This window comes from Phycodurus eques, chromosome 5 (assembly GCF_024500275.1).
Source record: "Phycodurus eques isolate BA_2022a chromosome 5, UOR_Pequ_1.1, whole genome shotgun sequence".
NCBI classification, from domain to species: Eukaryota; Metazoa; Chordata; class Actinopteri; order Syngnathiformes; family Syngnathidae; genus Phycodurus; species Phycodurus eques.
Genome location: NC_084529.1, coordinates 26,600,331 through 26,623,543, shown reverse-complemented (window position 1 = coordinate 26,623,543; position 23,213 = coordinate 26,600,331). Strand labels below are relative to the sequence as shown.

General features: G+C 40.1%; 1 protein-coding gene and 1 non-coding gene across 2 annotated transcripts; both read right to left on the bottom strand.

The window, feature by feature from the left end:
• Window positions 1-370: 370 nt before the first annotated feature.
• Window positions 371-23,213, bottom strand: eif4g2b (eukaryotic translation initiation factor 4, gamma 2b). Its single transcript, XM_061678365.1, has 19 exons — window positions 23,104-23,213; window positions 21,030-21,155; window positions 16,565-16,667; window positions 16,349-16,480; window positions 14,225-14,291; window positions 13,983-14,134; window positions 13,794-13,904; window positions 11,433-11,615; window positions 11,216-11,357; window positions 10,911-11,077; window positions 10,730-10,837; window positions 10,276-10,404; window positions 9,046-9,150; window positions 7,712-7,927; window positions 7,378-7,636; window positions 6,697-6,901; window positions 5,826-6,034; window positions 2,885-3,006; window positions 371-1,656 (listed from the first exon to the last, which is right to left on the bottom strand). The coding sequence occupies exons 6-19, from the start codon at window positions 14,064-14,066 to the stop codon at window positions 1,591-1,593; spliced, it is 2,106 nt and encodes a 701-aa protein (XP_061534349.1). The 5' UTR covers window positions 14,067-14,134; window positions 14,225-14,291; window positions 16,349-16,480; window positions 16,565-16,667; window positions 21,030-21,155; window positions 23,104-23,213; the 3' UTR covers window positions 371-1,590.
• On the bottom strand, window positions 10,524-10,673 carry LOC133403423 (small nucleolar RNA SNORD97). Its single transcript, XR_009768687.1, has one exon. It is a non-coding gene; the product is annotated as a small nucleolar RNA SNORD97 (small nucleolar RNA).

The window sequence follows — 23,213 nt, the reverse complement described above, 5'->3', positions numbered from 1 at the left end:
GTTTGAAAGGCAAAGGCTGATAAATGCATTTTTTTTTTTTTTTTTTAACTTTAAGTCCCTGCTTGTTGCAATTTTGAGTCGTAGTTTCACAGCAGTGTACAGATTATCATACTAATTTTTCTTGGTGTGCGTGATCTGTGTAAAAAGATGAATAATAGAGACTTAGAGTATATAGACTATATAGACTTATGAACTATTTGCCTCCCTCTAGTGGCCAAACGCTTCACCTTCTGCCGTGTTTCCCCAACCCTCGTTTCCCAGGACCATGCTTCCCGGGACCACCCCCCACTCGGCGAGGGACTGCGGGCCGGGCCACTATGACGAAATGCCCCCTTTCCAGGGCGCACCACTTGACTCGGCTGCGGCCCATCAACAGAGCAGAAGGCTAGTGGAGTACTTCTGGATCCCAACGGATCAAGATTAAGTACTGGAGGGACGACGACTGTTCAGACAAGTGATGTTATCGGTGTTCATTTACTGACTTTATTGACATTAAAGCAGGTGCACAATCATGATGAATGAGTACAATGATGTTCACTTACAATGACTCAGCAGTTTTAAGTAAGGAGGAATGAGTAGGGGTAAGATTGGGAGGGGACACTTGCAGTTTTTTTCATTCACTTAAACGTTTATATTTAAAAAAAAAAAGAAAAAAAAAAGAAACAAGGCTTCTACATGATGAGTGATGTAATTTGGGAGATTATTGCCGTATTTCCGGAAAATGGCGTTCCTCAACTGCTGATGCTGGGTGATGCCTTTTTTTTTTTTAAATATTAAAGTACATTAGCGGTATGTAACGATTTACCTCATGTGAAAAGGCGCTTAAAGGGAAAATACAATGAAACATTGTGGAGTGACTGGAACCCTGACTGATTGATAGGCAGCTTTTCAAGTCAGCCACAAGACATAACGCCTGGATTTGTTGTTTTAACTACCATATAATCCAAGATCAAATTTACGACGGCACAGGTAACTAGATTGTTAATGTGTCCCACTAGGTGCTGCTGTTTTGGTTAGCAACTTCCTAAAGTCTTTGACGTGACCGAAGAATTGAGATAATTACACTTATTACCTTTTGTGAGGAGTTTGTTTTTCAAGTATACCCTACAACTAAATGGGGCCATTATTTGAGGAAATATGGAATGAAGCAGAGCGCTCTGGGCTTGGGGTTTTGCGTGAAAGGAAAGATTTACACAAAAAGTCTACCTTAAGAGGTTTAAAGTCACCTGTGATTCGTTGAGGAGGAACTTTCAGGAGCATTTCTTTGATGCAAGAAATTTTTTTTAAAATGAAAGCGAGCACAGGCCACCTAAACCAAATGTTTTTACAGCCTTTGATGTTTGTTTCCGGGTGAGCTGATTAGTCAAAACAAGGACGAAGCGCTACAAAGGGGGGGGGGGGGGAGAGAGAGAGAAAAAAAAAAAAAGAAAACACACCACACATGGCCACAGAACGGGAGCAGAAGGGGGTGGGAAGCGTTGAGACGTGGCGGTGTTATTCGTTAGTGGTTCATCAATCAATCAATCGATCAATGGCGGAAATGAACGCAAAGCAAAAGGGAAAGTGTAATCTTGTGTGGATGGCGCTTGTTCAATCACCGTCGTCCTCCGATTCCTCTTCCTCGGCCGTCTCCAACCACGTGAGCCACTGATTGACCTGAAGGAAGACCACATTTAGGTTCAAACAAAAACCTTTCCCAGGTTACGCACATGAGGCAATCGGTATCCTATATAATACAGTCATGCAGACAAACGAACAGTTTCACAACTACGGTGAGTTAGCTGCAATAATAAGAGTTCGTTTTCAGAGGATAAAGAATATATGCCTTTGAGTCTCATTAAATAATCTGTCTACATGTGTTGCTCAACCATTTGTGTTCAAATACCCGTTTCTTAAAGCATTACAACACCGCAACAAAGATAGTACTTGTTAACCTGTCTATGGCATTTCCCATAATGTGTTGGAATTAAACTAGCGGATTTTAAGGCAAAGCTATGTGGTTGATTTAAATACACAAAGTGTACTTCTCTTTGCATTAAACAGCTTGCAGCCTCTTTTTTTTTGAAGAACCGTTAAATCTGCCAAACTCCTCCTTGTTGTGAAGTGAGTTGAGTTCAGTGCCACCATACAGCTGTTGTAGACCAAAATTTTGCTTGCAAATCAAAGTTAGAGGGGCAACACTTCATTAATTAATTCATTTGATAATCAATTAATCGTTTACAGACATTTAACTTAAACTATCCAAATCCTTGGAATTTCAGCCTCTCAATAGTAAATATTCTCAGATTTCTGTAGTCTCTCATGAAAGCAGACGTATGTTTCTTTGTTTAATCAAAATAAGACAATCGCAAACATCAAATATTTTTTTATCTGTTTGAAAAATAGATTATTCGATTATTAAAATAATTGTTAGTTGCAGCACTCGCGTCCCCCCCGCCCCCCCAAAAATATAATACAAAAAACGGCCAGCGACAGCTCTGATCTTGAAAAACAGTCGGATCACTCGTATATCGAGGCACCACTGTATTGTGATGATCGCTCGTAAATTATTAACAACTGCCACTTTGCACAACACTAATGAAAGGATGACTGGAAATAACCCAAAGTCCACTGCATCCTCTGTCACGCAAGGGCATTCCCCGTCAGTTATTCTTTATGTCTATTACATTGCATAATATAAATTCACTAAAGAACTAGAAATAAGACGATGGCAAGTCTGGCACAATTCAAACAGCTTAAGGCGAGTCTGGCTCAATAGTGCTTTGTCAGTCTCATTCAGCTGCCAGTACAATACAAAAGTATTCCAAATTTGGTTAAAAACAAAACCATTTACATTAGGCAATTTATTTAGCGACAAAATCAAAGTATATTATATTGAAGATACCTGGAACAAAGCTTTTCCCTTTCCAGGGAATTCTTGGGTAATGTCTTCTTTCCATGCGAGGAAGGCTTCTTCTTCAATGATCTCCATGTCATAGAAGTTGACAAAGTAGCGCAGCAGCATGCCTTTAAAAACAAGAAGACTCAATATGAATATGAAACATATACAGGACATTGTATACAATGTATTGACACTGATTGGCCACTTCATTGGGTACACAATCTAGTGACATCAAATGCAAAAAGTGTGACTTTCACATAGATCTGCAACAATTAAAATAAAAAACTAAGTGATTATTGGATTAATCGACAATTATTATCTAATCGATTAACTGTGTAGACTGCAGGGGTGTCAAACAAATTTTTGTCGCGAGCCACATCATAGTCATTGATTCCCTTGGATATCAAGACTGAATCCATATAAATGTATAATAGTTTTATATTACTACATATACACAACATAATGGATAAAGAGTTTTGAAATGTCCATGGGTGCAGATCGGTGGGCGGAGTCTCTCGCGATGCAGCTGCTGGTGATTTTTCATCAGCAGTGCATTTAAGCATGGGAGAAGCAGGAGGAAAACGCCGAGAAATTGTACTTCGTTTGTTGCCATTACCTTGCCAGCTGTGTTACATTTTCGCGCATTCCGTCCTGCCAGTAGCTCTTTTTGTCTGCTGTTTTTCTACTAAGTACTACTGTGTTTTTCTGTTATTGTTTCTCTTCCTTGTGTAGGTTAGGGTTTGTTCTCCTAGCTTCCTTTAGTGTTTTCCTCCTGTGGCTCTCCGTCCACCGTCCTTATCTAAGTACCGGTCCGCTAGATGGTTTTTCACGTTGCCCTTCTGTCACGTCACTTTTCTGTTTATAGTCATCTTTTCTTTCATCTTTTCGTCAGTGTGCTTGCGCCCTTTGTTGAATAAAGTCTGTAAACATGCATCTTCTGTTGTTTTGTTTAGGGGGCCAAATATATTGGGTTTGACGCAGCCGTAACATATTCCAGCTGACTCTGGGCGAGTGGCGGGGCCAATTCTCAAAATATTCGATTGTGACAGCCCTACACACTGCTATGTTAATATAAAAAACAGATCATCTGTCTGTGTGAAAAAGTGTTAAGTAGGGCTCTGAGATTGACAGACTCAGGTCAAATAGTGGAGCACAGAGTCCAAAGCAAACATGGTGAAGCAGCATTTAGCTATTATGCTGCACACAAATGAAATAAGTTACCAACAGAAGTGATGTCAGCCCCAAGTGTGAATGTTTTTAACTCCAGGTTAAAAAGTTTTCTCCTCATGCTTTTTAGAGCATTTCCACTTTTAAATGATTTTTCTTGCACCGTATGCTGTTTTAATTTTATTTTTCCCCCTTGTTTTAAATGTTTATAAGCAGTTTTTCCACCATTTGTTTTAAAATGCTTTTAATCATGTAAAGCACGTTGAGTTACCTTGTGTATGAAATGCGCTATGAATAAATTTGCTTTGCTTTACAACATTAACTTTAAAAATAATGGGCCTACAGAGGATTTCATTTCTCAAAAATGCTCTGGAAGTGCATGTATACGTGCCCATGTGACAAAAAACCTCAGGAGCTCCCACTAACAATCCAGGCTAAACATAGCTCCTCTGCAACATATGATGCTTGTCTATCACTTTAGCATACAGTGGAACCTTGACAAAACGAACGCCGATAGAACAGATATCGGATAAAACGGACGGTCGGGACTGAACAATGGATCAAAATTTTTTTACCATTTGTCGCTTACACTGCCATTGACAAAGTCTGTTGGTTCCAGAGAAAGCAGCATGGGGCTATAGTGTTAACTCTGACGGATACAAAACACAGGTGTTTGGAGTCTGGAAAAAGCTATTTTTGGTTCAGTAACAGTTTTTTTTTTGTCAAGCCATTCACCATTGGCACCAGATTGGAAATAGGAGGTACACTAATTCCTCACGGCTCATGAAAGCGACTCACGTATAAAGAGTCCTGTACGTCAGCAATTTCACTATGACTAAGCATATCGACATGGCAAGTTTGAATAAAATGTGAAACTTGCAAAAGTTTTTAAGCCTTTTTGTTTGTTTTTATATTTACTTACAATAACTTTGTACTGCACTGGGCATTTTAGACCACAAAAAAAAAACTACAAAGGAACCATACTGTACTGCAAAATGGGTGCATCTGGCCTTAAAAAAAATAAAAATAAATAAGGGCTTCAATGTAACAGACAATCGGCTATATCGGACGACCCCCGCCCCTATTAGTCTGTTATATCAAGGTTTCCTATTTGGACACAGGAAAAGGTTACTGCAATGGTGACGAGATTCTGTAAAAAAAGAAGTCCAAAGTTTGCCATTATTTTACACACAAAAAAGAAAGTGCAATGTGTCTACTGTAAAGCAGAACTTGCGTGCCACAATAACAATACTTCTACGATCATCAATACAAGTTAAAGTATTGATGTTAGCTAATTTAAATCAAGCTAACTACTGTTATTTAGAACGGACTGTAATTAAGTGGGCATGGCTAAGACGCAGCTGCTGGTGCACTTTCACTTTATTGAACAAACCCGAACAAAAAAGAAAAATGAAATTCATTCATACTGACCCCCAGCACTCACACAGACAGACTCTCATTGGCACACGTCACTCACCAGATAGGCCTCACATTTTAAATCTACACACATTCAGCGTGACAGATATTAGAGTTTACAAGTACACAAAAATAATACCTGCAGCCCACATTCATATTTTTTATTCGTAATGTTGTTTAATAATGCAAAGTCAATTTTTATTCAGTATCTCAATTCATCATTGGGATCATCGGTAATATAGCAGATTCTAAAAATATTAACGGAACCAACCAAAGCAGCACATGCTCTTTCAGACAGCAACAATCAAATTGGGGTGCACCTAATAGCGTGGCCTGATTGGCAGCAGCGGTATTTGCGTACCTTTGGGGAAGCCATTGGCGTTGCAGTGCACCTGCAGGGCGTAGAGAGCGCTGACCTGCAGTTGGGCGTGGTCGTGGAGGAACTTTTGCATGACAGGCTTAAAGGCCAGGAGCAGGGTCTTCTCCTGCTCCAGTTGCTCCTTGGAAGGGGCCGACAGCTGCTCGTCACCCTCGGACATGCACAGCTCCTGGGCAATGTACTGCAGGAAGCTGCGATGAGAAAAGAAGGTTCACAAAGGACCTTCCTGTGTCTTTTGGCAATACTTTCTAAAACTGTAATAAACCCCAAGAGTTGTGTTTTTAGTCTATTCCTTGCAAGAAAGAGGTTTTACTGCTTACTTACCGTTACTTAATAAACATAAGCTGCTTTGTGTTCACAAACACAATTGTTTGCAGTTCATTGAAAGATATTGCATGAGAATAACCCGCTTCTTCAACACATCTAAAGACAAACATCAAATGACATGTAACTGCTCTCGTGATGATAAACATTGCTTAAAGCTACTTCGAACATAACTTTGGCCAATGAGCTACACGCTGATTCTCCAAACAGAAAGCGCTTAATGTTCACAAACATACAATTGTTCAGTTAGTTGATCATACCAGAATAACCTTGCCCAATGAGCTAGATGCTGGTTTATACAGTCTAAAGGCAGAACTATCTGATCAAACGTAACAGGCCTCTGGATCTTGATGAAAAACATACAATTGTTTACAGCTACTTGGAACGAAACATGCTGCTTCACCAAACCTGAAGACAGAAGCCAGTCACCTACTCTCTGTTAAAGAATTGATAGTCTTAAGCTGTTTGTCTTTTTTTTTATGTTTTTTTTTTTTTTTTTTTTTTTTAGATTTGATAGTTTTTCCCCTACCTGGTCATGAGTATGTTGACAAAGCCTTTGTCAGTGTGGAGCTTGGGGGAGATGTTGTCCTTGATCCACTTGTAGATGGACTGTGGAGACGGGTCTGCCGTGATCTGCTTCAGCAGCTCCTTCTCCAGCTTGAGCAGCGGGAATAGGAAGCTCAGGCCCTTGCCTTCCAGGATCTCTAGCATGCGATCCTTGTTCTGGTCAATTTCTGCACAATGGATGAGGGTTTAGCAGTGACTCCTCACAACGAGAAGCTTCTGGATTCCTTCCCGTCCTAAATACGCCTTTCAAGAAAACTTCAGGGTTCAAACCACCTTCTAGCATCGAGCATCAAACTATTAATATTAGTATTAACAACAACAACAAAATAAAGTATTATTTTATTTTATTACAATATTAAAATAAACTATTTTCACATACTTTATTCTTTTTTTACCTTGTCTAAATAACCTGGCCTATCTGTCCTTTCTACAAATATAAAGTGGCCTTGAGCACAAATGTTTGCCCACTCTTGGACTAAACAGTATTTGAACAATAAATGCAATGGTTAAAATGACCGTAATCTCCCTACCCTCCCTTAGGGTAACTTTAGAGATTTTACTGTAAATTGGAGGTGTGAATGGTTGTCGTGTGATGGACTGGTGACAAGCAGTATAGAAAAATAGATGGCCATTATGGCTCTACCTGGCAGCATCTTCTGCATGTTGACTTTGCTCTGCTGGAAGATGTCAGTGAGCCACTCGCGGTCCTTCAGCTTGGCGGTCTGTTGCAGGCAGAGCAGGAAGAGCGGGAAGTGGGTGCCGTTCTCCAGCGGGTGTGCCAGTTCGGCCACGCTCAGCAGCTCGGCGATGACAGCCCGCGCGGCAAACTGGGCCAGGTAGGACTTGACCAGGGGCACGTCCACCTCGATCTTGGGGCACTGGTCCAAGACGTTGAGGAAAGCCTGTGAAATGAGAGATGTGATCTTGCAGTCCCATTTCCGGAGACAAAATTTGCAATATTTCGCCAGCATGTGGACCTGCATGAAGTTCTCGGCCGTAATGAGTCCGTCAAGGCGCAGTGCGTGGATCAGGGTGCTGGCGTGTTCCTTGTCTTCGTCGGGTCGTTCCAAAGAGCACATGATGATCTTGCTCAGCATCTCGGGAAGGAAGTGCTTGGGGGCCTTCATGTAACGCAGACCGGTGACCGCCTCGCTCAGGTTCTTGCTGGTGAAATACTCGCTCATGGTTGCCTCCTTTGGAAATTAATAAAAAATGTAATATCTCCTTGACATTCTATGAAAGTCTCATAGATTAGGCAGGTGTACCGTGAAACTACGCATATCCGTAGTTCGGCAATCACAGGTTTTTTTCAGATCAGTTATTCACTGAAAAACTCACCTAGTGCTCGTGTGCATATTTGTTTGCACATGTGTGATGCCATGACAGTTTGTGCTGGCATGTTACTTAAAATAGTATCCGAGCTAATATTGATGAGCCTCATATGAAAGTGCTTTGTTTGTGTGGAATAATTTAACAACTGAATACAGTCATTGGGCGCTTGTAAGCATGAGGACACAATCCCAAATGTGAGATATGCAGGTGGCAGCACCAAGTTTTGGGGTTGTTTTTTCTGGAAATACTGAAGCAACATTTCAAGACATTAGCTAGGAAATTAAAGCTTGGATGCAAATGGTTCTTCCAAGTGGACTGTGACTCGAAGCATACAATGTATTTCCAAACTAACTACAAAGTGGCTTAAGGCTAAAGTCAGTGTTCTGGAGTGGCCATCACAAAGCTCTTATCTCAATCCCGAGGAAAATCTATGGGCAGACCAGAAAAGGTGTGCGAGCAAGGCTGCCTACAAATTTGGCTCAGTTCCACCAGTTCTATCAGGAGGAATGGGCCAAAATTCCAGACTATTGTTTAAAAAAAAAAAAAAAAAAAAAAAAAAAAAAAAAAACGTTTGACCAAAGTCATGTAATTTAGAGGCAAGTGTGTCAAATCCTATTGAAATGTATATAAAAATAAAAATTGTTCGCCCCCAAAAATCCTCACATTATTCTGCCATTTACCAAATACAAAAAAAACAAAAACAAATTTGAAATCCTAATTGACCTAAACATGGCAAATTTAGTCTTATTTCATCTCAGTGAGGGGGAAGAAAAGTGTCTTTTTTAATCTAGTGTGTGACTGTAAACATCTGGTTTCAACTCCTATATCCCTATAAAGTAGGGTCTCCGGGAGAGTAAGAAAATATCAGCACCTGCTACCCCTGTGCTCAATTCGGCATGCATGTAGATCAATAAAGAATCTATCCTGTGTTTTAGTTTGAAGGTGCCCGTTTCGAGTCATGATAATATTGTTGACCTACCGTCAACTTCAGCAGCTCCTCCCTGGCAGGAGGTGGTTTCTTGTTGATCTTGGGAGGCTTCTCTTGGATGGGCGGCGGGTTGGTCTTCAAGCCGAGCTGAGGGGGCTGAGGTGAAAGGTTGTGTGATTAATATACAGGGTGTTGCCCCCCCCCCAAAAAAAAAAACACCACAATTTTACCGACATTACTGGTTTCAGGCGCAAGTAACCCTAAATAATGGCAAACGTCCAAATAACTTGAAAGAAAATTTGTCATGAAGTGCCACTGAAAGTACGAAAAAGTCACAGATGTGCAGATCGTTAAGAAGAGCGTTTCACAGGGAGATAAGTTGGAGGCAGATGGAACTGTTCCAGAAGACCTTAGACATCCACCAGTCCCATAAGAGAAGAGAAATTGGTGGAAATGCTCGTGATCCCCAAAGAAATCTCTAGGACAATCGGGTTCTGAAATTATCCATCGCATGTTAAAGCGAGTCAGCACACAGGAAAGAGTAGATTAGACACGGGGGAGAAGACTATTTTCTTTAATGTCATGAAATTACCTTCACCTTTTTTTTTTTCTTAACTCATCAGATTTGTACCAATGGCATTAAGCACCTAAATCAAAAATAAATTATCTTCCCTTTTACCATGTTTTTATATACATTTCATAATAAAGTACTATTTTCTATATTAAAAAGGTTTTTAAAAAAATGTGTGGTTATCGGCGGGCTGGAACGGATGGATTACTGGAATTTCAATTAATTTCAAAAAGGAACATTTATTTGATATATGAGTAACTTGAGTGACAATCTTGGTAAAGGGAAGAATAACCTAGTAGGGCAAGGCCACTGCACGTTTTTGGGGACACCCAGTACACTTTAAAACAGGAGTGTCAGTCATTTTTGTCACACGCCACATGTAGTTACGATTTCCCTCAGAGGACCGTTATGACTGAAATGTTTAATTGCCTTATCATAGTATTCCGTATAAACAACAAATGGATGGATAACTAGTTTTGAAATCAGAAGTTCAACTATTGTTTATGTTACTGTAAAAAGGGGGTTAGTAAGAAAACAAAAAAATGCTCACAATCCCAAAATTACTAATCATTACACAATTATTACACAATGTGAAATTTTGATACAAATTTTAGCAAAAATCATGGAACTCGACACACATGATTTGCTTTCGCTGAATTAAGTGACACCTGCATCTTTTTTTTTTTTGTTCATGTACAAGACCTGCTTACCTGTCCCAGAGGTGGCGTTTGTGTGCGAGGGGGCTGGGCACTGGGGGGCATCATGGAGGGGATCTGCGGCGTGAGTTTAGGAACCTGGCTCTTGTTGAGGAGGAATGACTGAGCCGGTCGCAGGCTGATCTGCAGGAGGAACGTTGACACGCATGTGTTTGCAAACACAAACACACACACACACACACACACGGCATTAGTCTCATACTTTAACAAACAAAAACACCACCTGAGCACCAAATGTGGTCACGCCCTCAGATCTCATAATCACAGTCAGAGGACCACCAACCAGCGTGAGGAAGAGGAGCAGAGGAGGAAGGAGAGAAAGATGGAGGTGGAGAGGACTGGTGGCAGTTTGCTTCCTCAGAATAACGCGTCTTTTTATAATCAGCGAGCACTAGAAGGAAGAGCGCACACTGGCGGGTGCGGCAGAAAGAAGAGCGACAACAGTTACCTCGTCCACATTGAGCTGTCCTTTCTTGCTGAACCGAGGGGGAATGTCCTTGGACTGGACCTGCTGCTGGGCCGCAGGGCTCTGGCTGAGGAAATGCTGGTTCTGAACCTGTACAGACAGAGCAGGCAGTGAGACATTCGGTACGGGACAACGTGCCAGGAGCAGGAATGCACTCGCTTACCTGGTTGGCCTTCACGAAGGAGGACTTGGGCCCGATGTCGAACTGTGACTGCGGCTGAGGAGCGATGTGGCCGCTGTGGCCGTTGAAGAGCGGGTTGGTGCGATGGCGTCCCATGGTGGGCGAGTACCTGTCCTGAATGACTCCCGGACCTGTTCCAATCCCACTGCCTGGTGGAGGACCGCATGCAAAACATTTTTGTATTTATGCAAAAATGTTTTTAATTTTATATATATATATATATATATATATATATATATATATATACATACACACACACACACACACATTTTTCTGACCATTCATACCTGGCATTTGTCCAAACATGTCAGCCAATCCGCCGAGCGTCTCCCTGTCCAGTTTCATTCTGTTGGGCATGAAGGGGCTTTCCAAGAAGAAGTCCATCCTCATGCCCTGCGACATGGGTGCTGGGATGAAAACACCCAAATCCTACAGACAAAAATGTTAAGTAAAATAAAAACAACATACAAGCGTTTTGCTTGTGGATGTGGTGCGTCCGCTGACCTTCACTGCGTCCTGTCGGATCTGGTTGATCGTCTTTGGTCCGTTGTCGAGGAAAGCCTTGCGGGGGACCCAGTTGTTCTCTCGCAGCTCCACTGTGTCTTGCAGCAGGAAGCGGATCCTTGCTGGCAGATCCTTGTTGTTCATTAAGGATCGCATACGGCCAAAGTACTGATCCATTAAAGACTGTGGCGATGGGATGGGGAAAATGTTTCCCAAAAGATTTAACTCAACATTACACTGAAACCTCCAGTTAAACATCACAGGAAAAACCAAAATTTTTCTTGGGGTGGATAAAATATGTTCGCGTGAGCCTTATAATGCATATAGATATACTGCAAATACAACTGATGAAGGCCTTTGCAAATAGAATGCAGTAATGTTAGTTTTTTTTTCTTTTTCCAGAGGATAAAGAATATATGCCTGCAAGTATTGTTGTATACTGTGTTGCTACGGTTTGTGTTGAAATACAAGCTATTTAATGGTTTAGAGGTACTGCAACATCAATGCTAATTTCGTTAGCCTGTCTATAGCTTTTTGCATTGTGCTTTAGTACTTTCATAAGAATCAGAATTCCTTTATTGTCACTACATTAAACAACAACAAAAACTAAATTGCAGCGCTGCTCCACTTAGTTGCTTTATCCATACCTCAATAACCTAAAAACACACTCACACAAAAACGATTTAAATGAATAAATAAAGTGCTAGGCAACGATAAAAGTGCTTCATCTGTATAATCATACATTTTCAGTGTTGAAAAGAGTCAGTGCTTTTGGAATAAAAACTTTCTAAATCTACAGTCTTTCATGCACCTGTGTCGCTTCCCTGTGGGCAGTAGTTGAAGCAGTGTGTTGGGGTTAGGTTAGAACAGTCTTGTGATATTTGAATGGCTTTAGAAAGTAGTCTACAGTTTGCCATTTCTTCTAAAGAAGGTAGAGGGCCGGGCCAAGCAATGATTTTCTATGCAAAGTTAAGGCAAAGTTTTGGCGTTCGATTAAATACACAAAGTGTAAGGGAGTGGCAATAGACATCTTGACAAGCACTCGGCCTCTTTTTTGAAGAATCATTCACTTCCAAACTACAGCTTGTTGTGAAATTTGCTACCAGCTTCTAGCATTCATAACAAACAATTTTGCTCACGACAAAAAAAAAAAGACAAAAAAAAGAAAGCGACAGCTCATATCTTGGAAACTCAGGTTATATTTCACCCAATGTATAGTGAATCTATATAATAAGACACTCAGTTTGAATTGAACTGCTGAAATAAATTAAAGTTTTCCTGTGATATTCTACTTTCTCGAGATGCACCTGTATGAAAAATTAGCCAGTGGTGGAGTCATGCATGCGCCATTCAGAGGGTGCTCTTGAGGGAATCTCAGTCTCTCCAAAAACACGACAAGTGACTAGATTTGTTGCTAGTTGCTTTTTAAAAACTAATAGTCTCTCCTTCAATATAGTGACAGTTTCTAAATTGGCAAGGCTCGGCTCGCTTCATTGCATACCCAAGAGCCACCACTGGCTGTCATGGTAACTAGTTGTACTTGGCCTTTGCATGAGACAAAAAAACAAAACGACCTCAAAAAGACATGGTTAGTTGTGCTGAAATTCTTTAAACTTTGTGTATTCTGACCCCAGAATGCCACAGGCCTTTCAGAGTCATCCACGAACTCTTAAGAATTAAATAAATGCTTAATACTTTGTCTCCTTTAGAAGATGTATATTGGTTGAAAATGCGGCCTCCTGAATGGATTTCTATTAAATGCTGAAGAGGATTGTTTTAGTGCAGTAAAGGCTTTATACTTGTGTGGGTGGCGACCACGCTGACGTCACTGCAGCTATCCGTGCAGTTTGCCTTTATACTCGAGCGCAACCGATGCGCACCGTTTTGAAAATGTTCTGCAGTTCTCCTCCAAGTCGTTGGTGCCGCTACGGCTGGTATTGTATAGTATAGTTTCCGCTGCATTTTATGGCCATTTCCGGTAGCCGTTTTTACTTTCCTTTCCGGAACAAGGACCAAAAGCAAAAACAATGGTGACCGTGGAACAGTGTCTGCTAGAACAAATGTACCTAGATGACCAGATGATACATTTAATTATACTACAAAATCGATCCAGAAGGCGGCAGCGTAGGTGGAATGTGGAACCAAGGGGAAAGCAGAGTATGTCATCACAACATGTGACTAAAACAGACCAATCACAAGAGATGATCTCCACGGCATACTGCGCGCGGCGACAATTTGTGCCTTGTGTGCGTCAAGTGTCGCACGGCCCTATGCGTCGGTCACGTGATGCAATGCAGGTGCTGTCAGCCGCGCAAGCGCGGGAGTATAAAGAGACCTTAAGGTTTGTCTGAGCGCTATTACCTTTGCTTTGTCATGGTCGAGTCTCGGCCCGACAGTTCTCATTATCTGACAGAGACACTCCAGATCCTCACCCATATCCTTAAGTTGGACTCTTTTCTTCTTTTCCAGAAGCTTTGAGAGAGAAAGGAGGGAGGGTCACACAAGTCTTTCGGAAGAACATTATTTCCAAAAAGAGTCATGGATGTGTACCGTCTTGATGCACTTATGAAGGATAGATTCGTGGATGAGGTCGAGTTTGCCAAGTTCCCCGATGAATTTAATGTTGCCAAGCATCTTGATCTTGGCAATGGCTCTCTGTTCCTCCTCCTCAGAAGTGAGAGGGTTGTCATGTTTGTCATAGACTGTGAGGACATGAGGAGGCGGTTAGTCAGATAAATTAAGCAGAAACAACATCATGATAATGTTGGGGGCCCCTGTGTCAGTACACTCACTCTCAACATTTCTGGCGCGGTTTTCAAATTCATCTTGAAGCTTGGAAATCAGCAGTCTTCTGAAGGTCTGAAAGAGCAGGACAGTCGGTGTGTAAGGTTAACTGTTTTTTTTTTTTTTTTAAACAAAAAGGGTAAATTTTGCACATTTAAAGTGTGAAACTATATTTTGTAAAAAAAAAAAAAAAAAAAAACCCAAACATTTTTATTAAAAAACATTTCACCCAACCCACTACTCGAGGAGATGACACAACAGCTCCGCTAACATTTTGCTGTATTTCCCTCTTTAGTATTTTATGTCTACCGCAGATATGCCTGCATTGGCTCACTTGGTGGTGCAGCGAAAACGAAATGCAGAAATTACATACTGGAAATTAGGCATTTTACTGAGCAATCTGTGGAGCTCCTGTTTGTAAAAAAAAAACTAACATTATTTTGTAGCATAAAACAATCATACACTTACTGCGTAAACTAAAAAAAATAAAATAAAATTGCTGCGAACAAACTCAACACATCTTTCCGTGGGGGTCTTGTCTTTTGATTTTTGAGAATTAAATATGTTCAATAAAGATTTTAAAAAATAAATGAAAATGTCTTTCTGAGGACTCCTTAGCTGCCCAACAAGGTGCCTGACGTAAAACACACACTGAACAACGTATGCACAGAACACAGCAATAATATGGTGTGACGCAATCTGTCTGCATTGCACTACCTGGGATATTTCTGTTCCGATATCTTTAACACAAAGGCAGACAGACTTCGATGATTAAACGTCCCCCCACCAAAACGCAATAACTACAGTCTACTGCGAACAAAATCCAAAAAAATTTCTGAGGACCCGTAGCTGCCCAAAAAGGTGCGCGACTTAAAATAAAGTTCATACGATCTGTGCAATACATGTACAAAACGCAGCAGTATTGATTTTACAACAATGGCCTCTTTTCTTTTTTGTACAGAATATACAACACAACAATGCCCCCCCTCCCCCACACACACACGCACACAGTCCTTCAAAACAGAATAAACAAATTGTAGAATCATCACATACAAGGGGCCTACGTCATATCGAAGCAACAGTTTCTGTTGTTGTAATAATTAATTCCACCTAAGTGGCGACAGAACTTACGTATAATAGGTTTAATTCTGGTGAGATGAGGCAAATAGTCACCGATGATGTTTATTTAACTCCAGATGGGGCTAAGTGTGTAAAAAAACACGGTACATAATAACCACACCCACAAGTAACCAATATTAAAGTTGGATTTATTATATATAAATATTCTGTGTATATTACATAATATCCAATACCTTAAAAATCTTATCATAAAGTAGTATTAATGTAAACATGAAAGTACTATATACCACAGTATAGCATATTTTTTAAAAAGAAACAAGTTTGATTGATTTAATTTCCAGTTTCAAATGACACTAAAATCCATGAAACAGCACCTTTGTACCCATCTTTTGTCGAATGCTGCCACTCTGTATATATATATTCGTGATGTTAGTTTAGAAATGTGCTGCACAAATAAATGTAGACATGACCAATGACAAGAACATAAAATTGTGGTTGTCAATACCATATTGTCTCTTCCATATGCCAGCCTTGCAGAAACACATCCTCAGTGCCCATTAACTCATGGACAACGCAACTAATAGCCGACATCTGTAAGCCGTGTGCAACTATAAGCCACCCAATACTATGGCGTCTTTGTACCACAAAGGCACTTGACTGTAAACAAAGTAATATGCTACAAATGCCAAGATTATAAAATGATCCATGTGTCTTGTAATCATACATGCATGTCTGACATTTGTAAAAAAAAAAAAAAAAAAGAAGATCAGTCTCATAATTGGTATAGAATTCAACTACTTATTCTTAATTTATTGGAGCCAAACAAAATTACCTCAATACAAATTAATGCAAGAAATGACTGGGATGGCCGGACCCTCTGCTCAAGATGGCGGCTAGATCTGCGTGCGCTCAACCAGCCGAGGCTCCCACTAATGGTTATTCATCGTTATGGATGACACACTAGTCGACGATGTTTACTTGAGCAAACAAGGACAACGAGTGCTGTTAGTACACTATGTTGTGTGTGTTAACTGTGCAGGAATCACACGCACTGTGCTCTGCTTTTGGCAGGTTTGGATCTCGGTTGAAGGGCCATCAAAGTTTGGAGCGTCCTCTGCCAACCGCAGACATAGCTGAGCATAGAGCGAGCTATACTTGGGCTCTTCTAGGGCTTTGTCCACAATCTGCATGGCAGAGAACAAGCAATCTAGTATCACCTGGTGAAAGCATATGTGTACACATTGAGCGCTGTGCATGCATGTACGTACCAGCAAGATGATACCTTTAAGGACGAGTTTGGAGTCTACGCCCACGTTCAGGAGCTCAAGGCATAGCTTGTCAAACTTATCAGGGGTGAGTTTGTTGAGTATGCTGGAGGAACAAGTACAAACATGTCAGTGTGACACCCAAGGATCAAACGCAATCATCTCTGCTTTTGAATTTCGTGTATAACGCACACCCATGTATAATGCGCACCCCCAAAGTTAACCTCAAAATTCTGGAAAACCCTTCTACCTAGGTATTATGTATTTTTTACAATGCATGATTTTGCTCCTACCCATATGATCAAAATGTAATATTGTCTGTATTTTGTTAGTTTTTTTAAACAATTATTCTGAAGTTAAGCACTTTATTTGAACACATACTTTCTTTTTATTTACTTGCTCTTATTTTGAAATTCACAGCCCTAGTTTTATTTAGCGAATGAGAAAACACAGTTGTCCTCATATGTTTGATTACCAAGGCAGAATTTGTAAGATGTGTACAATTCTTTAAAGAAAACATGAAGGGCCAGGCGAAACCTATGCAATTTTAGTTTAATGGGATTCAAATTAAACTGTCAAGCCTTTCAGAAAATCATTATCAAACGAAACCTAACCAAAAAGGAATTAATGATGGTTGTTGTTCAGTCATCAGTCGTATTTAAACAAAATAAAATTTCACAAATTCTACCTGGGTATGTAAACTTGTGAGCACAACTGTACATATTATGCAGTCATACGTACCCCGGTCATATTGGAATGAAAGTGTAGGCTACACCTTTTTCATAACCTTTAGGTGGCGGTGGCATATTGGAATACAAGGGTACACCTCTCTTGTAACCTCTAGGTGGTGGTGGCATATTGGAAAGAACATGTACAGCTTTATATAACCTCTAGATGCCGGCATACATTTATAAAATGGGTTTTTTTGTTCATTTCCCCCTATACCAATGTATAATGCACACCATTAACCTCTGACATGTTTTTTTCTGGGGGGGGGGGGGGGTGCGCATTATACACGAGACATTACAGTAATACATTGGAATCCACTAGTTTTGGCACATTGTTGTTGTTGTATTTTTACCCTCAAGAATTATCATTTAGAATTTGATGGAAAAACCCATGTTAAGACATCCGTAGATCGCACACATGAAAACTCAAAACTCATCTCAAACTAATATTTTGAGAATTCAATATCTTTTCAAGGGGCTGCCTCGGAAATAGGAACAGAAAGTAAACACGAAGCAGCTGTGGGGCAATTTTAAACCAAAAAACAAAAAAAAAACATATTTTCATTATTCAATATAGCATGGATGGGCAAAGTATGGCCTGCGGGTCACACGGTCCACTCCGTTATCTCACGAATACCTGATATTTAGGAGCATATTTTCATCCACTCAATAGGCAAAAATCAGTAGATTAGACTTAATCCAGTAACATTTGCATTCAAAGGGGGAAAAAAACCTAGATGTCAAAAGATCCGGTTATATTGTAAATGTGCATTTATTTTTTATCTGATGCTGTTTACTTAAATCTACTAAGTATTTATTTAAAAAAAAAAATGTTTTATGGGGCCCGCCATTTTTACGTCATTACGTGTGTCGAGAATGTGACATGTATTCAGACATGCAAACACCAAAGGCATGAAAAAGGTGACATGAAGGTGGGGGTGGTTCTGCGGGGATCCCCAGGGCCCCCGCAGAGAATTGTTTTTATTTTAACATTAATTAAGCAATCTGGAAGACTGAAGAGTACAATAATAAAAAATAGAAAAAATTCTTCATTCAGAAAAGTACACTCAAGTACATGTTGAAATTTAAGATTAAAATTAAATTTGCCTCATTTCTTTGCTTTTTTGTTTTGGCCTCCAACTTGAGGCAGACCCATCTCCACCTGCACCTGCTGCCTGCTTCAAGCTGTGCCATGAATAGCATCCTCCTCCTTAAGCACTCTCATTCTGGAAAATAATTTACTATAATCACTGTCTGTTTCACTTCAATTTTCACTATAACCAACTTCAAAGGCTAATCCCAAATGAATCCTCCAGGAAAATATTATGTGCAATATTTTTCTGTTTTTATTGTCCATTTCTGAGGTAGAAGCTAGTTCATTCGGTGTTGTGACATAATCCCTAACATCGCTCCGTCGCTTAATACATTTAACATTAACATCCGTAAACTAATTAGATAATTGTAGCCGCGTTTCCTAATACAAGATGTACTAGCGGATCAAACTCTTGTCGCCGATGTGTGTGCTTTGCGGTTCCGCTGAGACCACAAACAGGTCCACTACCCGCAGCACCTCAACGAGAACATACAAAAGACCAGTGTAACAAATACGACACTGGCTGATCTGATGAGAAAATTTTTTGCTTAAACGTAAGAGTAGCAATAGAGGATGTCTGCTCCAGAGATGGGTAGAATAGCCTAACATTGTACTCAAGTAAGAGCACTGTTACTTGACAATAATGTGAGTCAAGTAAAAGTAAAAAAGTAGTCCTCCAAAAAATACTTATTTCTTCATACATATGCCCGGGAAGCCCAATAGAAGATGACGTGTGAGGTCATGTGACCTTCTTGTGTCGTTTGATTGGTGAACTAGACTTAAATGTCACTAGCGCTTAAATTGGATTGACGCAAACAGCGCCCAATACAAGTCGTAGTCTTGCACACAAAATAGTTGATAAGCAATAAATGATAAATAGCAGATAATAGTAGCGAGTGACATTTGGATCATAGTAACGGAGTAAAAGTACCGTTACTTCTTAACAGCAGAAGCGGCAGAAGTGTTTTTTCTGGTCTTTGGAACTCCTGTGTCAACTCCAAAGCAGGTCCTGAGCGCACAGGTGGAACCTCAGGCCAATGCACTCGTACATTAGTCTGCCGTTAAGTATTATTCACAATTACATCTGTGTGTGGATGGTGGACGCGTGTAATGGATCTAGCTGCCAGTGTTCAAGTAGTACGAAACAGCCTTTGACGATTGCGACCCTCCCCCCAGGAAAAACTAATCGGATCTATACGATTCAGGTAAATGGACAATTTTGAGCTCAAAACGCAACTAATTTGCATGCATGTGTAATCGACCTTCCTTCTGGTGTCAATGGCTAGTGGCTAACAATGAGGTGCCTTGGCCATTCGCCAGGCCACTGAGCTGGCGCCGCCGAAAGGGAGGAAGTGACATCTCAATTAATGTCGCTTGTTGCCTTACATTTGAGTAAGCCTGGTTTGCTAAAAATGGATCAGTAGGAACTGCAACTGTTTCAGGGTGTCAGCATCAGAGGTAAGAATGCAGATTGGTTTCTGCCTATTAAACTGCCTTTGAAAAGCAGTCCACCAGCTGTCGCGAGCCTACCAGGCACTTGCTCGCTAGCTGCTAGACACTAGCCACAAACGCTGGCGAGGTGACACCGTATAGTAATCAACAACAGCGTAATAAAGTAGCAATATTTTTGCATATTAAATTAGCGAGTGAACATGATTTGGGGATGGTGTTGTATTGATGTTCGTGGCAACAGTATATGATGGGAATATTAACTGCGGTCAGGCCAGCGTCCTGTCAAAAAGTCAAAGTCAAGCCGGCCACCACAACGATCATACTAAGCATTACGGTCAACCGCCGCCGACACTCAGCGAGGGCCAACTGCAAAATAAAAGCCTAACAAGACATTGACGTCCATGTATTATTTTTTCTGCTTTTATTTTGAAGTTGGCCCTTACAATGCATTGGCGGCACGTTACCATAACACATTGTTATGAACAATCCATGTGGCGGTTGCTGAATATTTAACAACTCTGTCTGGCTCTATCAGTAAATAAAGTGGGCCAGAAGGAAGGACTAATACATGTCACATTCTCACGATTTTGTACACATCAAATTTAAATTATGACATAAAACGGTTGACCCCAGTTGCCGAGCAGATGCAGCGTTAAATTATGATTATTATTTTTTAATAAGTACTTTGTATATTTAAGTAAAGAGCATCAGATAAAGAATATATGCACATTTAAAATATGACGCAGTCTTGACATCTAGGGTTTAGTTCCCCTTTAAGGTGAAAATGATTTTTAAAGAACAGACTCAACATCGGCCAGGTATGAGGGGGCTGTCTTGTCTGGTGCAAATGAGTACAGCTACACGTTACTTTAACAACAAAGGGTAGTGGTATGTTGTGGCTACTTATCTGAATGGCTTGCTTCAATACATTTGACATAGCCAGCTCACAAATGTTTTTGTAATTTTACACTTAATGACCCCAATGTGTATATGGGCAAATTAAAGTCACTTTATATATATATATATATATATATATATATATATATATATATAAATAACATTACCTCATTACCTCAGTAAGGCCCTCTATAAATTCATATTTATTCAACTGAAATGTAAATCACATTAAGAAGAATGGCACACATGAATAGGTGGGTAAGCGTGGATTAAGACGTCACAACACACGTTTGCTTACCCTCTCACTTTCCTGAAGATCGCATCGTGCCGCTCTTTTTCATTGCTGGAGTTGGCATCTCGTCTAGTGCTTCGTGAAGGAACCCATCTCTGAACGCTTTGCCCTGGGGTTTTCCCCAGGAACTCGCTGCGAAAACCCAAAGGAGAACATTCATATTCTACACACCGCAAGTGTATAATTTCTTTACTCAAAAATGACTAAATAGGATGACTTAATGGCTTCAAATGACAGTAAATTCCAGGTGCGGATTAAAGCATCGCCAGATGACTGGCAACTGACAGGTTACGCAGCGATTGTTAAATTGCGCGAGGAGAACGGTTGTCGCAGTGACACACCTGTTGCCGACAGTCTTGGGATAGTGCTGAGGTGTACCCCTACCACCTCCTCCCCCCGAAGAAGCACTGCGCCAGGGAGCATAAGCAAAAAGACACGCGATATTAAAATTTACAATAGGCCTTAATTTGTTACGATGATGAGCAGCGGAAGTGTTACGTAGCAACTGTTCACGAATAAATAAATAATGCATGCAGTTGATGCTTGCTAATAAATGATTTAGTTTAAAAATAAAAAAAAAACAGTGTAACGATCTAATGAGATTTAATACAAGTGCTGGTGCTGTAATGGTAGCAGTCCAATGAAAAGCATGCATCGACAAGTCAAATTTAGCACATTTTCTTGATGCTGTTTCAGACAAATACAATAAGATTTCAATAATACACTGCTTAACACTAGTATTAGAGCACCTGTTATTAAAAACAAAAGCATCCAGCATCATGCTTTAATGCGGACTCTTTCAATTTTAGCCGGTTGACAATATTTTTAACAGCAATTCACACGGAATTCACCTTGCTATAATTAAAATAATTAACCATGCTTACCATTCAAGCACTGAAGCTCAATTTTCAAGAATGCAAGTAAAAATGTTTTGAATTTCACTGCATAATCCAGAAAATACTGAGCTTGACTATTTTTCAGAAGTTTTTGCAAAACAGCACATTTGAAAATCATGGATAAAAACACGAATGATATTTTGGCATTTAAAAAAACATCATTTGGGTTATAAATCTTCTGCATTATGGCGTATGAACTAGGACCGTAATGATAAGTCAAGCTTTTATTTGATTTCGTTGATTTCTGAACGGTTCGAAACACAATTAGATTTTTTGGGGGTTGTGTGGAGGAGTAAAAAATAAAAAAAATAAAAAAATTTAAAAAATAAATTTAGATTTTGATAGCAAAAACTGGATTATTTACTAAAACCCTTAATTATAAATATATATAAATACTGTCACTGGGTTAAGACTTAATGTCGGTACTTAAAGCAGAAATTATATTAAAATATATCTAAAATCAAATACACTTTTTTCTCTAACAAAACACTAAAAAAAAGAAATAAACTCCATCGTAAAGATTAAGTATAAAATTTGTTTAATAAGGTCATCAAAATTGAACAAAGAAATTACATATTTAGTCCATGTTGACATTTTAAGTAATGTTACAAACTACAAGCACAATCGTGAACATTGTTTAACGAATGACACTGACAATTTTTATCTTTGCTATGGCAGAATTGTTTTGAATCTCACTTGTGTTCCTAAAGTGTCATGGGATCGTATTTTATAGGTTAAACAGAACATCATGTTGTTTTCAAATAAAACAAGTAAATTAATGTCACTGTGTGCTTGAGTTATAGAGGTGCACTGACAGTTGTTTACGCTTGGAGCCAACTACAGTCCATCTACGGTCGTGGTGCGTGTACTCTTTATCTAAACTACATCTCACACACACACACACACACACACACACACACACACACAGTCGATGACATGCACAATGGAGCGGGCTTGTGCAGTCATCCACCACCCAGAGGACTCAAATCATCACAAGGCTTGTATCAACAGTACAGAACATCCCACCCCCCTCCGTCCCCCGCCTCCTCACTTTGCCCCTCCGGCTGCACAAACAGCCATTTTGAGCCTTTCCCACATCCTGCTTTGTTCTTAGCAGCCGGAAGTTCCACAGAGGTGGAGTAGGAGGAAAATAGAAATACAGCACAACACAGGCAGATGATTACCTGAAACGAGAAGCACCCCCTTCTGCAATCACACTCTCCACTTTGGCGGCTTGACAATGAAGAATAGTGGAAAGAATAAGGATAATAGGAAGGGATGGGGGAAAACGGTC